Below are 16,395 nucleotides of genomic sequence, written 5' to 3' on the forward strand. Positions count from 1 at the left end.
TCTTTCTATAAGAAAGAAGTTATAATGTTACTTTCTATTCTAATTAACTTTACTCTATTGTATTCTATTCTAAGTGTCTTCAGAAACATTATCCTTCCGCATATAACACGGTTTGATAACAATCTCGTCTGCTCAAACATTTTTGCTTCTACCTGCCCTTGATATTTTCTGTATCTGAAAATAGATTTTAAAGCCTAATTCATTTTAACCACAACAACCCAAACGAGAAAAAAGTTTTGATTTGCAAATAACTATGACAATTCTACTAATATGCAAATTAGTTGATGACATCATCTAGTGATTTCTAGCGAATTTTCCCTTAAAGGAGTTGGCAGCACTTTTTTCATTTACCAGCACTTAACAAGGATGGGCTAACGATTATTTCTTAACCATGTTACACATGATCATAACTATGTACAGCACTTTTGTTGTTTTAAATGTGCTTTATAAATAAAATGTACTTATTAACTTATTTACTTACTTACTCACCAGCTTGATCAGTTTATACATCTTCCATACCTGATATGAGAAATATACATCTTCTATACATGGGCAGCCTTCACCGAGATTCAGTGAAGACCTAAAATAGTCTACTGAGCATAACAACTAATGACTGAAAAGATGATGTGGATTTGGGATCAACAGCACACCAGTCCTATAGTCAAATAACAGAAGATAGATAGATAGATAGATAGAGAAAGAATAAGTAAAATAATTTGATAAGCAGTGAAAAATAGCCTAAAATAACCTAAAATACTCTACCGAGCATAACAACTAATGATCGAAAAGGTGATGTGGATTTGGGATCAACAACACACCAGTCCTATACTCAAATAACAGGAGATAGATAGATAGATAGATAGATAGATAGATAGATAGATAGATAGATAGATAGATAGATAGATAGATAGTGAAAGACTAAGTAAAATAATTTGGTCAGTAGTGAAATAATGTGTAAAGTGATGACTGCAACAGCCTGCCACTATGTCATTTGTGTTTGTGCTCATATGTCTGTCATTTTTGTAAGTTACATGGTAAAATACACCCAGGAGATACTCGAATCCTGTGATAAAACACACTAAACTGCTTCAAATAGCTTTCTGAAGTTATTTATTTTATATTGTAGCTACTGTGCTAATAATTTGAGTTAACTGCACTTCATACGACAGGATGCATGCAATAGTCACTTACTGCCTCCTGTGGCAGGTTGCAGTACTACAACTGGCTCAGCAGCAACCTGAAATATCGCGAGATTTAGCGAGAGTTAAAAGAACCACTCTATACCGGTCTGTGTTTTCAATCACACACAGCTAACGGGAAGTTATGGCAGAGATAAAATCCGGTGCTACGCAAATCCCTTGTTTGTGTTTTATAAGAGCTCTATTTCGTTTGTTCTCGCTACATGGTTTGAATTGTTAGCTACTGAAGTGGGAGTAGCTAGCTCCTGAAACATCTGGCCAGGTAAATTAGCGCAATATTTTACTGATCGGGTTGTTGTGCTTCAGGGTTCAGCGGTAAAACAAACCGTGTTTCCTTTCCTGCACTTAATCTCACGTGATTCATGCGATTCCAGTTGGTTGTACTGTTAATTATTATTATTATTAATTAGTATTCGTTTTTGTATTAATATCATTTCAGCCCAGTGACAATGTAAGCTCCATCTGCTAATAACATTACATCATGGTGGCAGTGTGTAGTGCTAGCGTTAGCTAACAGCTCCATTAGAGGACTGCATTGGGTCTCCATGCTTCACTAAACATCTTCAACACAGGCTACATAAAGATTATGTCTGAAACTGTTCCAGTTAAATGAGTTATCTAAGGCATGATCATTAGACCCTGAAGGTTGTTTAAAGGGCGTGTTGTGGTTTGTTGCAGTGTTCAGCAGTGTGAGTCAGCCTCTTTACTCCTCACAACATGCACAGTGGATTTGCTGTAACTCGTCAAGTGTTGTACTAATTATTGTTAAATTTATGCATGTGACTCCTTTACTTTTAGTAGTATTGGTATTTCTCATTGACTTTCTATTGTTGTTTGTCTAGTTACCGATTTTCTAGTAAATTTATTACTTAAACTTTTGAATGGTTTGTCCTTTTGGTGCCACTACATCAAAACAGCTCCAAAGCAAACCACAGGAGGAATCAATGGGACTGTGCGTTAAGCCCCAAGCTCCAATCCCACCAACTCTCACAGGATGTTTGACCAATCCCGCCAACTCCCGCACAAAGTTTACCCAATCCTGACCACTCCCGCACGAAGTTTGACCAATCCCACCCACTCCCGCACGAAGTTTGATCAGTCCTGCCCACTCCCGCACAAAGTTTGACCAATCCTACCCACTCCTGCGCGAAGTTTGTCCAGACCCACCCACTCCCGCACAAAGTTTGACCAATCTCGCCCACTCCCGCATGAAGTTTGACCAATCTCGCCCACTCCCGCATGAAGTTTGACCAATCTTGCCCACTCCCGCATGAAGTTTGACCAATCCTGCCCACTCTCTCATGAAGTTTGACCAATTCCATCCACTCCCATGCAAACTTTGTCAAATCCCACCCACTACCGCACAAAGTTTGACCAATCCCACCAACTCCTGCATGAAGTTTGACCAATCCAGTCCATCGTGGAAGAAGTTTGACAATCCTGCCCACTTGGATTTGTTGAACTTAACAAGTTAAAAGCAAGTAGCAGCCAAGCTGCTTTAAAATATTCAATTAACATTATGCTGTCTGTCAATTCATGCATCTAGGTAGCTGGGAACCAGAGCTAAAGTCTGAAGTGAATGTAATTCCCTTCACCACCATTGCATCACATTTCACTTTCATCAGTTTATTGCAGTAGTGACACACGGAAATACACTGTCAATTTGCAGTTTTAAGCTGTATCTAAGGCCGTGATTGTAATCAGAGAAGGGCATGAAAGCGGGCGGAGTGCAGTTAAAGCGGCGAGTTGAACGTGCAGGAAGGGAAGGGCGACGTTCATGTTGCATTCTCACGTAATGGTAAAGTCAGTCAGGTTGCACTGCTCCCAAATCTGTGCAAAAATACCCCTTTGTGCTTTTAAATGTTATTATTATAATTACTAGTATTAGTATTTTTCTAAGATGAAGAATTATTTTAAATATCACATAATACAGTTTAGTGCAGTTTTAATGATTTGTCTCTCTTACAGTTCTCTCCCTGTGCTCCTTTCAGTATCCCACAATGCTCAGCTTGCAACCTTCAGCTTGTGTGACTCAGCAGGATCCTGCACTATAGCAGCAGTACCTCAGGCCTCAACCCCCTGCACTGGTAAATACACACTAATAACTGCGTTTCTGTCTCAGCGCCATCTGCTTTAGCCACACGTTCCTGGACGCCTGCTCTAGCACAGTATCACCTTTCACCAAGAGAGGGTGAATGTTCAGCATTGACCTATCGTATGGAACAGTAGAGTTCATAGAACATTGCTGTTTGTACTTTTTGCTTGTCCCACTTGGCCTTCTTCCCATTCAGAGCTATACTGCTTGTGTATCTGTGTCCTGACTACAGTTTTTACAGGAAGATGATGTAACTATCTGCAATAACCCATAGCTCTTGTGACTGGCATTTACAGTTTACTCAGGTGTGTTCCCAGCAGATGAGACATTACTGCTAATCACTATTGATACAAGTATCATTATCAGTTACCTGAACCGTAAATTATGCAGGTTCTTTTTTAAAACAGTCGTGAAAGTAATGCTGATCCTCGACGAAATTTTCCAAGGTTAGCAAACACTTATTGGTGATTAGAAAGGAATTTTTATTGATCTACACAGCATTCTTGTCTGGTTCGTTAGGTCAGTATGGGATCCAGGAACACCAAGGATCCATGAAGCATAATCATAAGGTGGTCTGCTATTTTGGAAATTTCCTTACAGTGGTGGAAATCGCAACCCCCCCATTATCAAAGCAGTTACATACATTACTGAGATTTAATCATTATTTAATATAATAATGAATTGACTGAGTTTAATCCAAACCTCAACAACTCAAAAACAAGCCTATAAATGTGTTCAGTTGGTGGAAGTTTCAAGAATTAAAAAGCTCTCTGGCTCTTATAAATAGACAAAAATATTACTATACAGTTTAAATGTTTAAACAACGTTCATGAAATAAATCTGTACTGAATTGTGGAATATATGTGGTTACACGTGGAATTTATTTTATAGCTAAAGGGGTCCATGACTACAAAAACTTTGAGAACCCCTGCATTAGGCTTCATTTTGTTGTGTATTGTATTCATTTGTGCATAATCAGCCTTTCGCAAAGAAATATGTGATCATCTGTCCTGTGTCAAAAACAGAGCTGATTTAGTCTACGAGCAGTGAAGAATATTTGAATTGTACATAAGTGTTTGTAGTGTCATTCAGCTGATTAGTGGATACTTGAAGGAGGTTTGCTGATTGCACTCAGCACTAAGTCAGTAGATGTTAAAACATGCTTTAGAATATGATTTGCTGTGCGTGGTAAACTGGTAATTTTAACATTTTGTCCCCTGTACCCAGACAGGTGGGAGCCAGTCTGCCAGTTCCTACCTTTTCCCACATTTCTGCTGAACACAGACTCTGTCCTGAGTAGTCATGGTGTCCAGACCCGGAGACATTCCAGGTAAGAGTGGACTAATTTTGCTTTAATTTTGTTCCAAGGTTTGTACCAAACAAATTCCTTCAACTGTATAAATGTAGAAACCTTGGAGCCTGAATAAGGCTGGTCTTTAGACACATTTAGTTGATGTTTTATTTAAAGGCTAATTAAGAACACGATTAGACTAAAATATTACACATTTGCAGCATTTTTATCCAGAGTGACTTTGTATTCTCGATCAAAAACATATCCTCATGCTTATACAAATAGCTTAGGATCTGAGAATATGATCAAGTTAAAACCCTGTTAGAGAGATGTTAGTACAGCAAGAAGGTACATACAAGTCCAAGGATTTTTACAGTTTTTTATAGAAATAAGTGCTTGGTGACGAGGTAGGTCTTCAGTCTTTGTGTGAAGACAGCCAGTGACTCAGCTGTTCAGGCAGCCAGGGAAAGTTCATTCCACAGCCTGAGTGTTAGTCTTTGAGAGGTGGTGGGACAATTCGAGCCGTGGTACAGACAGGAACAAAGCAACACGGTGGCATGCTAGAACTTTGAGAACTTGGTCAGATGGAACCCAGGTAGCAAGTTGCAGTAGTCCAATCTCAAGATAACAAGGGACTAAACAAGCCCCCGAGTGCCTCCTTGGATGGAAATGGTCAGATGTTGTAAAGGAGAAACTTGCATGACCGAGTCATGATAGCTATATGGGGACAGAATGATAGTTGATTGTACAGAACTACCCCAAGTTTGCTAGATGGTGTTACACGAGACTAGTCCAAGGATATCACTGTTCTAGTGATGCTTATACAGTCACCTGTAATCTGTGGTGTTAATGTTGCAGCCCTGGAGGCGGGCTCTGGGGTGAGCGAGGGTCTGCTGGGGGGCATGTCTATCCCCACGGGGATGACCCGTCGAGCCCTGAACTACGATGACAACCTGGAGCGGCCCATGTCTCCACCCAGTGACATCAACATCACCAACCTGTGGAGGAGGCCCGTCATTCCCGAGAGGAAGTTCTCCCGACTGGCTGAGGTGCTCTGCTCGCTGTGATTTTAACTTAATACTTCATGAATGTAAATGACTAATGGTGCGAGATACATGTCAGCATCTTTCATGGCCATGGAAAATACTTGTTTGTGATTGGCTGGTGTCCTCTATTTTCTTATTTCTGGCCTAGCTTGGGTCCTGTCAGAAATTTGAATACAGGTTTAATTAACGCTACAGAAGTGTTACTATGAAAACTAGCCTAAATATCTATGTTGCCTTTTCTATTGCAGTATGCAAAAGCCTTGCACAGCAAAATGGAGTATTAGAGAAAACAATTATTAAAAGGCTCCAGGAAACGCAACCATTACAACAGTCGTGTGTTGATATGCAGGGCGCTTGAAAGCTAGCCAAGTGAAAAGACAGTGTGCTTTTTTCATATCATTTAGTTAATAAATAATAAATAAGTAATCAAAATGGCACCCAGTTTCATGTCACAGTGATCTTTGTATCTGCCTTGTCTGTTCATTTCTGGATTGGAAATTATCTTTCAGTCTTATCTAATAAGGTTTCTGTGACAGTCTGCTACAGAATTATTGGCACCCATGGTAAAGGTGGGTCAAAAAGATCATGACGAAATGTCTTTGTGGTTAATTAGCACATATGCAAATATGAGAGGAATCTAAGTTTAATAGAATTTGATTCGTTCTGGGGAAATAAAATCAAAGAATATTATTTTTAAACAAAACCATGTGTGACAATTATTGCCACCCCTGTACTTATTATATGCAATTTGTGAAAATTCCCTTTGCCAGCAGAACAACACTGAGTCTTCTCCTATAACGTGCGATGAGGAGATTACAGAGCAAGCAATCCGAGACTGTTCCTGAATACAGAATCACACCAGATCCTCCAGGGTTCTAGGTCCTCGTCTTCCTCCTCTGTGAATTCTCCTCATCAGCTCAGTGATGTTTAGGTCAGGGGTTTGGGACAGCCATGTCAAAATCTTGATTTTGTGGACATTGAACCATTTTTGTTTGGATTTGGATGTATGGTTTGGGTCATTATCTTACTGGAAGTCCAGCCACAGCCCAGTTGTAGCTTCTTGGCATACATCGACATCCTCTGGCAAATAGCTTCTTGGCATGGAGTTGGTGTCTAATTATAGATGTGGGGATTTTGCTGACTTCACAATGCTGCCATCTTCTGAGATTAAGTTTACGTTAATTAAAGGATAGATCATATTTCGGGTGTGAGTTTAAGCTAATTAACCACAGACATTTTTTCATAATCTTTTGTTTTATTAATAGTTACTAATGGTAGCAAAATTTTGGCACCTTGAATTTAAACTAACTACATGAGATGTGGAAAATACGTGTGTATAAACTGTGCACACTTTTTATTTTGAATTGCAGATTCAGATGGGAACACACTTAAAATGAATTAAAAGCTTGTCTTCTTTTGTTTGATTTCAGGAGGCTGAATCAGAAAACACCATAAAGAACACCTCTGCGCTTGAGCCCCACCAGCCTCCAGCTCCTGTGGTGAAAGCCAAAGCTTCTTCAGTGCTCATGAACTCCCTCATCATTAGTAAGACCTCTGAGTGTTTGATAAGCAAAAAAATAAATAAATAAATCTAAGCAATGCAGACTTTTGTTGCCTCGAGTTTTCTAGATGCTGGTTGAATTGTGGGAGAATTTCTGCGTGTGTTCCAGAGCAGACCCAGGAGAGCATGCAGAGTTTTGAGAAGAGAGCAGGACTCACTGACACAGGCTACACACCACACAAGGGCCTGGCTGCTGAAGAAACCCACTACCACCGCATGGCTCAGTCCCTGCAGGTCAGTTTCCAGGCCATGTCCAAAATAAGTCACAGCCGTAAACGTACCTAATTCTGCTTTCTAGAATTTATGTTGTAACTTCTATTAAATTGTAATTGTAGAAATTGCACATGCATACTGTCGACTTTAAAGAGGAGAAGCAGTCATCCTCTGCTCAGTCTACACCAACAGGAACTCCTCAGTCGTCCCCCAAACAGAAGCGCAGGTATGCAGTCAGTATTATCATGTCTTATTAACTGACATTGGTGATTTACTTGTGGAAAATAGTTGGCTAAGTGTATGTGTGTGTGTCAGGAGCTGGTTCAGCAGCCAGGGCTCAGTGGCCTCCCTCACAGGCTCAGAACTCAGCTCCAGCTCTAGCTCCAGCATGGATCTGGGATCCAGCGAGGGAGGTGTGGAACGCTGGAGCATATTTGGACCCCGGCCTCAGGTCCACAAGTCCATCACTGACCCTGGAACAGACCACGGAACAGCAGGTACATCACCCAGCACATGCTGCATTTAGAGAACTCGTGTGCAGCAGTGGAGGTTACCAAGACTGCAAGGACTTTTGTCGTATCTGCGAACAAAACACCTTTTGTTGATCTCAGTAGGAATAGGTTGACAGACGGGATGCATGTCATGCTGAATCATAAGAATTGCACTGCGTTGTCTGTTAAAGAATTGATCGAATGACAGTACTTGATTCAGTCAAGGCCTAACAAGTTACTTGAGTTCTGATCTTTTTCTGATCTTCAAAATTTGGCCAGGGCCTAATTTTTTTTTTCTATTGTTTAAGTTAATCACATATAAAGTAACTGTGCGTTAACATTTGCTGAAAATGTTATTTAAAAAAATTAGTCATAATAATACATCTTTTCTTTTTAATATGTAATCTGGCCAGGGGTGACCAAACTTTGGCATACAACTGTATGTTTGACAGAAACCCAACACTGCTTATCACCTTGAGAACACCATCCTCAAAGTGAAGCGTGGTGGTGGCGGCATCATGATGAGGGGATGCTTTTCATCAGCAGAGACAGAGAAACTGGTCAGGGATGAGGGCAAAACTGATAGAGCCAAAGAAGAAAATCTATTCTAGTCTGCAAGAAATTATTTCTGAGAGAAAAAAAAAATCCTAAACATACCACCAAAGTGACACTGGAATGGTTCAGAACCAAAAACCTGAATGAGTAAGAATAGCCCAGGCAAAGCACAGACCTCAACTGAGAGGCTGTGGCAATTACTGAAGATTACTCTTCACCAACAGTCTCCACCCAATCTGACAGAGCCTGAGCGATTTTTGCCATGAGAAATCGAACAAAATATCAGGATCCAGATGTGCAAAACTGATCAAAACACATCCCAGAAGACTTGCAGCTGTAGTTTCAGTTAAAGGTGGTTCTACCAAGTATTGTACAAGTGTGGTAAATGAAATGGTCCAAATAAGTCCATATCTTAAGACCATATGGACAATTTCAAAGGGGAGTGAATTATTATTCAAGACATTGTAAGGTGTATCTTTTCTAAAGACTACATAAAGTAGCAGTGGTTTCTTAGTGAATTAATTTGTTTCATGCAATAAGGCGTGTCATGATTTCTTATATGTATGTTATAGGGTAGATCTCCTTTTTCCATTCTTTCTCTCAATTTCTTCTGATATTTTGTATAAAGAATATTCAATTTTTTCTGATATTTTGCATAAAGGATTGAATATTTCATTTGTGCTCACATCTTCCCGCATAGCCGGTTTGGGGAAGTTCTAAAGTTACATCCTGGTTGGAGGTGTCTCCCATTTGCAGCTAAAGTGGCACTGAGCTAGAAAAAATCACACACAACTGAAATTAAGACTCTGGGTTAACTTTGTGCTGCGCATGAAAGCCAGAGAAACTATATTATATATAATGTTTGGTTAATATTTGGTTTGGAGACCAGGACTTTTAAACAATTCAGAGAATAATTAACTCCTAAAAATGCATTATATTATATCCATATTTTAAACGTATGACCATCCCTGAAACCATGATACCATAGCAAGGCTCCATACACAGGGTTACACATTAGAAAGTTTGCTGCATAAATTCCCAAAATGTCACTGATTTCACATTCTTTGGAATATTTATGTTTATGACTTGGCAGAAGCTTTTATCCAGTGCAGCTTGCCCATGAGGCAGAATACAATTCAAGCATTGTGCTCAGCAAGCTGAGCTGTTGAAGGTGAAAAGTCCAGCGATGGCTCTCTAGCAGCGAAACCACAATCTGATCTTTGAGTCGCTAGTACAGAACATTACTGCTGAGCCGTCACTGAATACCTGCAGTAGGTCAATGCTCTCAGCATACACACACTCTGGTTTAATCCTCTTTGGTACTAGTAATGTGAGTACTCCTGAAATAAAACCATCCCTTGTTTTGGAGAGCTTCTTTTTTTTTTTTTTTATTTAATAGTTCTCAAGTCTGGGGGGAAAAGATTGCATTTTTTTAATGATGCGTATTTGTGTAAATCTTGGTGTTTGTCCCGTGAAATGCTTTCCAGAAGCTGTATTGCTCAACAGTAGCAGTTTGTTTGTTACCTAGTTAGCAGCAGTATTGATGTTGAAAAGAAAAAAAAAACAAAACTGTCCTTGTTCCTGTATTCTTCTAATTCTGATTAAAAGACCCATTTTTTTGCTTGATTAGATTAGACGGACTAAATAAAATAATTATCCACTTCCTTCAGCTACATTGACTGATCACTAAACACAGATTGACATTTATTTTTCTTGGGCTGTTTACAAAGCTAAGGTCCAGCTCTATAATGACGCTCAGCAGCAACCGCTCCCCCGTCCCCCTAAATTCTCTGGATGTTTTGCTGATGGTTCAGATGTTGTCTTAACCCTCAATCTCTTCTTTACCTCTGTGTCTCACAGGGGGTTTCGCCTTGCAGTCCTATAAGGGTGCCCAGAAGCCCACCCCCATGGAGGTGATGAAGGTTCAGGCCACTCGGCTGGCCGAGGACCCCGCCACCTTCACAGCTCCACCCAAGATGGAGATTCCCAGCGTGGATGGCAAGAAGCAGGTGACGCGGCCCCACAAGCTCAAACCGCGCGACATGAATGTTCTGACGCCATCGGGTTTCTGAGAACCCATCGCAGACACACCTCACATTTCAGCAGTGCACGCTCTCAACATGTAGCTGGACTACCCTGCTGTTTTTCCTTTTTAGTTTTTTTTTTTTCCTCCCCTTGCTTAAAACTAGTCATGATTCATAATGACAGCTTTCCTCTTGTGTCTTGTGTAAATGTTAAGCCTCGGATTAAGACTGTGTAATGAGGTGCAATGTTTTTTGTTTTTTTTTGCTTCCCCCCCCCCAGTTTGCCTCCTTGTGCTTCAGCCCTTTTATGTGCGTACTTCTAGTATATCGTTTTCATCTGGGTGTGTGTTTCTTCTATTCAAAAAAAAAAAAGAAAGTCAAATTACCTCTGATTTACTTCTTTAATCCATACTGTACTAGCTTCATGTTTTGGGTGTAATCATTGGCTGTGCGTGTTCTATAGTTCAGCGGTGAGTTGATGGTTGGTAGACGCCTAGTTTTCTACCTTGTGACTTGCTGTAACATCATGATGGCTCTGTGGTTGTAAAATGTCTCATAAATATGTCTCGGAGAAATACACAGTATCTTTAGACTAGTTTTCTCATTGCAGTGTCATATATGATCCACAAGAAGGCACAATTTTTCCTTGGCTGAGTATTCATTTTTAGTGTTTAATGTTGATGTAGCAGCTCTACATTAGAGAAGTGTTTTAATTTTGTCTAAAATTTCTGTTACAGCTCAGAAAGTTCAATCTGTAAATAAACCCAAACACAAGTTTGGTCTCTAGCGTCATCATTTATGCAGCCTTTGGCAGCCATGTTGCAGTGAATGCTGGTAAATGAATATTAGAAAACTGTAGATACAGATGGAAACAAGGAAGAAAAGTTTGTCTTGGCTGGTAGTAGTAATAGTAGTGATACACAAAAGCTACCACAAAGAGGAGACATTGTCTCTAAGAGACGTAATGCTACACCCATTACTGAGTCCATGCATGAGATCATCATCCAAGAAACTCGAGCAGGGGCTCTCAAATGATTTCTAGCCAGGAGGTTTTTTTAACTCAAAAATAAAATTCAGAGAATATTTAAATGTGTACAGTTATAGTCTGGGTATTTATTAGTGCTTCCTATTACTGAACTTTCTACCAACAACACATTCCAAGCTGACTGTATTTATAGGCGGCTTGTTTTTTAGTTATTGAGGATTAAAGCCAATAACTTCAAATCATCTGTCAACTAAAAAAATGTTAATAATAACCTTGATAGTGGTGGGTTATGATTTTCACCTCTGTACCGAATGCAGAAATGCTTTATGGACCCCTAGGAGTCCCTGGACCCCACTTTGAAGATACATTTTTAAATTGAGAAGGGTATACTTGTCATTTTAATCTAGTGTCCTGGATAGGAGAGCTTGGTAAACTGCGTGTTGAGACTATAAGTGTGAGTTCTCACACAAGCCCTGCTGTGTTTCTTCTGCTCATATGCGGTGTCGTTGGCAGCCCAGCTTGTGTCTGAGGCTGCCATGGTAAACACGTTTTCCTGGAAGTTCTCCCCCCTTTCGCCACCCCTCGGGCTCGCTCTCCCTCCGTGACGCTGGAGTTGCGCCCTGTGACACACTGTAGGTCATTTCCTGCATCTGGCAGCCTCCCAGCGGCACGTCTGGAGTTAATAGAGAGCCTGGTGGTCCACCCACGAGCAGAGCTTGCCAGGGATTCTGCTGTGTACGATTCATTGTGATAGAGACCATGAGATCACGGTCTGAGCACCACACTGGACGTGTGTTTGGGGTTTTGAAACAGGAAGGACACACGAGAGTTCTTCTACGGTGCTTTGGAAAATTACAGGTTCTCTGCTTCTTAAAGTTATATTACTTGGAACCATCTCTGACTGTTGCAAGGGTTTCCCCAGAAGGACAAGCTGAAAATTAGTTTAGAGTTCTGAAAACAGCACTTCTTGTCAAAAACACTGTTCCTCAAAGGTTCTTTGAATGGTTTGGGGTGCTACCTTATTTAAAAAAAACATTCTGCAGAGAACTTTCAAGCATTTCCCAAGAGAACAAGCCAAAGATCCTTTCAGAGTTCTAGATTTGATTTGTTTTCCAAGAGGGCATTTCTTGCTGAAACAGTGTTTCTTAAGGGTTCTTGGAATGGTTTGTGGTTCTACCTTATTAAAAAAAAGCATCATACTTGGACTGTTTCTCTGTCATAGGGTTCTACATAGTTTTAGGGTTTTAGTTGTACTTATTTTCTAAGTGGAAAAAATACATTTTCAGAGCTTCCTTCTGCTTTGTGTTGTAGAAGGTGACTTGTTGCCTGCAGAATTATAGGAAAAATATTTTCTATATTGATTTTCCTGCTATAGTGAGTGTTTAACTATTATATAACTTAGATCTTTCTGTGATCAGACATGCAGGAAGTTCATGATGAATTCTCAGGAATTTAGGCCTGTTGAGGAAAATGTTCAGGTTTAGGTTATGCTTTCCACACTGGAAAGGAAAAAATAACGTTATTAACTGGTTAAGCACTTTTTTAAAATAATGATTTTTTTGTATGCTCTGGAACAATGTGATTTTGTTGGCAATTTCAGTTAAATTGAGCTCATTTTCTGTTTTCTTTTCTCTTCCCTGTAACATTTCAAATCCCTTCTTAGTTTATTGTTGTGAAAACAAAATGTTCAAAGAATCATGGACCAGCAGGTTCTTAAGGAAACCAAACATTATTGTTCTGTGGTCTTTTCTGGAACCTTTATTTTTAAGGAAGCTTAAAGATTCTGTACCAAAGCATACAAATAAATTTCTCCTGATCATCAACGGTTCCAAGTAGAACCCTTTTAGGAATATACGAATCCTTCATAGCACTTGTGAAGCTCTTATAAAATTAAGATTAAAGAAGGACAGACGAACGTTTAAGAGGTTTTAAGAGTGTATCTTGTACACATGTTAATCTAGATAACACATATCACATCAAGCATTAGAGGAACATTGATATTTTCCATTCATGCTGACGTTTTCCAAAAATCATCCCACACAATGACTGAGGTCCAGGGAAGCACTTCTTGAGCCAGACGCTGCATCTCTACAGGGCTTTTGGGTGGGAAACACGCTGTTGCCTTTATTTCAGACCACATTTTGGCAGACAACTCCCTCTAACAACCATCACAACGCTGCATTTCCTGAGTTGTGATTTAGGAGAAAGAAAGCCCAGGGATGACTGACCTCAGTGGACCAAACACATGGTCCATAAATCACTGTACAGCTCTTGGCGTGTATTTATTTCCCCATTCCACGCTGGCCGAAGAAATGTTGTTTAGTTATTTTCATTTGTACAAGGAGGGCATTGAAAAACATTCTTTCTACTTCCTTAAACTTTTTTTCATTTCCTCATATGGTTGTGATTGCTAGATCAGGTGCACTGTGTGCCTGCTTGTTATCTGGAAAATCAAAATTTTTGCATTAATGAGAAGGTTTGAGAATAAGTCAGTTTGACAGATCAAAGAAAAGGGTTGGTGATGAATTACAGTAATGGGCACCTGATGAGTAAGGTGATTGGAAGTGACTTGCATAAGCTAGAGAATATCTTAATTTATATTAATGAGTTACTAGCTTGTGAGTTTGTTCAAATCGTCGGAGGAAATGTTCATTGTCACGAGAGCAAAGCCGAGCACCCTACGGGTTATCTCAGTGAATTGTATCCATGTTGGCCTGCAATTACATAAAATTGAACAGCACTCCAAATGACCTTTGTGCCATGGGTCTTACAGAAGCTTGCAGGGAATTTTTCTCACAAAGAAGCTGAAGAGTTTAGCTCTTAAAATAATATACTTTGAAGAGCAGTTCCTATTACCTTTTTTTTCCTACTAAAAATCCCTATTGGAATTGAACTGTGTGGAAGGTAATTAATTCCAATAAAGCAGCAAGATAACATTATTGTGAAATGCTGATCTTCAATGTCGACTCATTATTCATTGGTTTTTAATCAGATCTTTTCTCTAGAAAGCTTTCTGAGCCTCTTGTTTGCTACCTTTCTCAGGAAAAATGACGATGAGTTTACAAGTGCACTGTGAAAGGGACCTTAACATCAGAATTCACATAATCTTTCCATTATGTACAGTAGATTCAATTTCAGTACACCTACAGTATGTGGCACAGTTAGCATTATTATACAATTAGCCTCACAGCTCCCTGGTCCCTGGTTCAATCCTGAGCTTGGATTGCTGTCTATGTGGAGTTTCACATGTTCTCCCAATGTTTGTATGGATTTCCCCAAGGTTCTCCAGTTTCCTGCTTCTGTCCAGTGACATGCATAGAGGTGGATTGGCTATGCTAAATTGCCATTGGCTGAATGGTGCACTATCATGGACTGGTGTCACATTTGGGCTGAATTCTCCAACCTTGTGCCCAGTGTTCCCGGGATAGGCTCAGGATCTACCGCAATCCTGACCAGGATAAAACGCTTACCAAAGATACTCTATATGGCCAAAGGTTTGTGGACACCTAACCATCACACCCATTTGTGCTTCTTCTCCAAACTGTTGCCACAAAGTTGGAAGCACACAATTGTATAGGACGTCTTTGTATGCCGTAGATTTAAGATTTTCCTTCACTGGAGCTAAAAGGCCCAAACCTGTTCCAGCATGCCAATGCCCCGTGCACAAAGCGAGCTCCACAAAGACATGGTTTGCGAAGGTTGGACTGAAAGGACTCGAGTTTCACTCCGTCTAACATGATTTTATTCAGTCAATAATCAACCAGAACAGGATGTACTTCATATGTACTTTATTGGTCTCTCCAAGCTACTGTACACAAACGCACTATACCACAGTGCTATATCTTTCAATCTTTCTCTGGTTTCCTATCAAATGTAATGCTTCTTAGCATGTTATAGGGGTTAAAGCCTCTCTGATAGGGACACACTTAGATGTAGGGTTCTACATAAAACCTTTGAGGTGTCCCCCAAACTGGACCCTTGAACCTTTTTTTTCCTAACAGTCTAGTAGCTGGTCAGTTGTGCACAGGCCCACTGCCGCTATAGAAAAACTATATTTTTGGGTTGTCTTGCTTGAACATCTGCTTTAGGTGCTGCAGAGTTTCACCCAGACTGAGGTCTTAACTTAACATGGCCATATTAAAAATAGACTTTCCTTTGTTGTATGACTTCTGTGATTAAAACCACTGTCATGCTGCCTTGCTCAGACTTTTCTGAGATTTAGATTATAACTGTTATGTGGTTAGAACCTTAGGATTATACCCACTGCCCACAGAACCCTTATAAGCCTCTGACTTAGTGATCAGATGGTTGGGGGTTCATGTCCGAACACCACCAAGCTGCCAGTGGGCACTTGAGCGCGGCCCTTAACCCTCTCTGCTCCAGGGGCTCTGACCCCATCTTCCTAACAATCTTTGATATGCGAAGAAATGAATTTTACTGTGCTGTAATGTGTATGTGACAAATAAAGGCTTCTTCTTTCTTCACTGAATCCATTAAGAAGAGTGGCTCATTATTATTTTTGACATTCTTGAAATTCATTGCTGCCTTAGTGATTGCAATCCATCCATTAGGCAGCATAACAGCCCTTAGGAAAAAAGTCCAATCTAGAGCCCTTAAAGGTTCTTCAGTTGTCCTGCTGGGGAGCTCTTAAGGGGTACAAGTAGAACCCTACAACAGATTACTCCATCGTCAAGGGTTCCAAAGAGCTATGCAAAGAACCTTTAATAAACCCTTGAATTTTTCTAAGAGCACCGGGTTCCTTATTATTATTATTATTATTATTATAATTATTATTATTATTGTTGTTATTATTATTATTATTATCATTTTTAACCATTTCTAATTTTAAAAGCTTCAAATATTTTGACACTTTGAAATCTCTTTGGAACAGGATTTGTCGCGAAGAAGATACAGCTTCTATTTGTGTGGCGTTTC

General features: G+C 39.9%; 1 protein-coding gene across 5 annotated transcripts; it reads left to right on the forward strand.

Moving 5' to 3' along the window:
• Window positions 1-1,277: 1,277 nt before the first annotated feature.
• On the forward strand, window positions 1,278-11,249 carry kiaa1191 (KIAA1191 ortholog). Of its 5 annotated transcripts, none has more exons than XM_026939023.3 (9): window positions 1,278-1,461; window positions 3,168-3,286; window positions 4,522-4,624; window positions 5,444-5,634; window positions 7,062-7,176; window positions 7,302-7,426; window positions 7,528-7,631; window positions 7,721-7,902; window positions 10,312-11,249. In XM_026939023.3, the coding sequence occupies exons 3-9, from the start codon at window positions 4,597-4,599 to the stop codon at window positions 10,521-10,523; spliced, it is 957 nt and encodes a 318-aa protein (XP_026794824.1). In that variant the 5' UTR covers window positions 1,278-1,461; window positions 3,168-3,286; window positions 4,522-4,596; the 3' UTR covers window positions 10,524-11,249. The 5 variants fall into 5 exon arrangements, with proteins under 5 accessions (XP_026794824.1, XP_053096363.1, XP_026794823.1 ...); XM_053240388.1 differs by having other exon boundaries at window positions 4,526-4,624; XM_026939022.3 differs by having other exon boundaries at window positions 3,191-3,286.
• Window positions 11,250-16,395: the final 5,146 nt, after the last annotated feature.

The sequence above is a fragment of the Pangasianodon hypophthalmus genome, chromosome 15, assembly GCF_027358585.1.
Source record: "Pangasianodon hypophthalmus isolate fPanHyp1 chromosome 15, fPanHyp1.pri, whole genome shotgun sequence".
NCBI classification, from domain to species: domain Eukaryota; kingdom Metazoa; phylum Chordata; class Actinopteri; order Siluriformes; family Pangasiidae; genus Pangasianodon; species Pangasianodon hypophthalmus.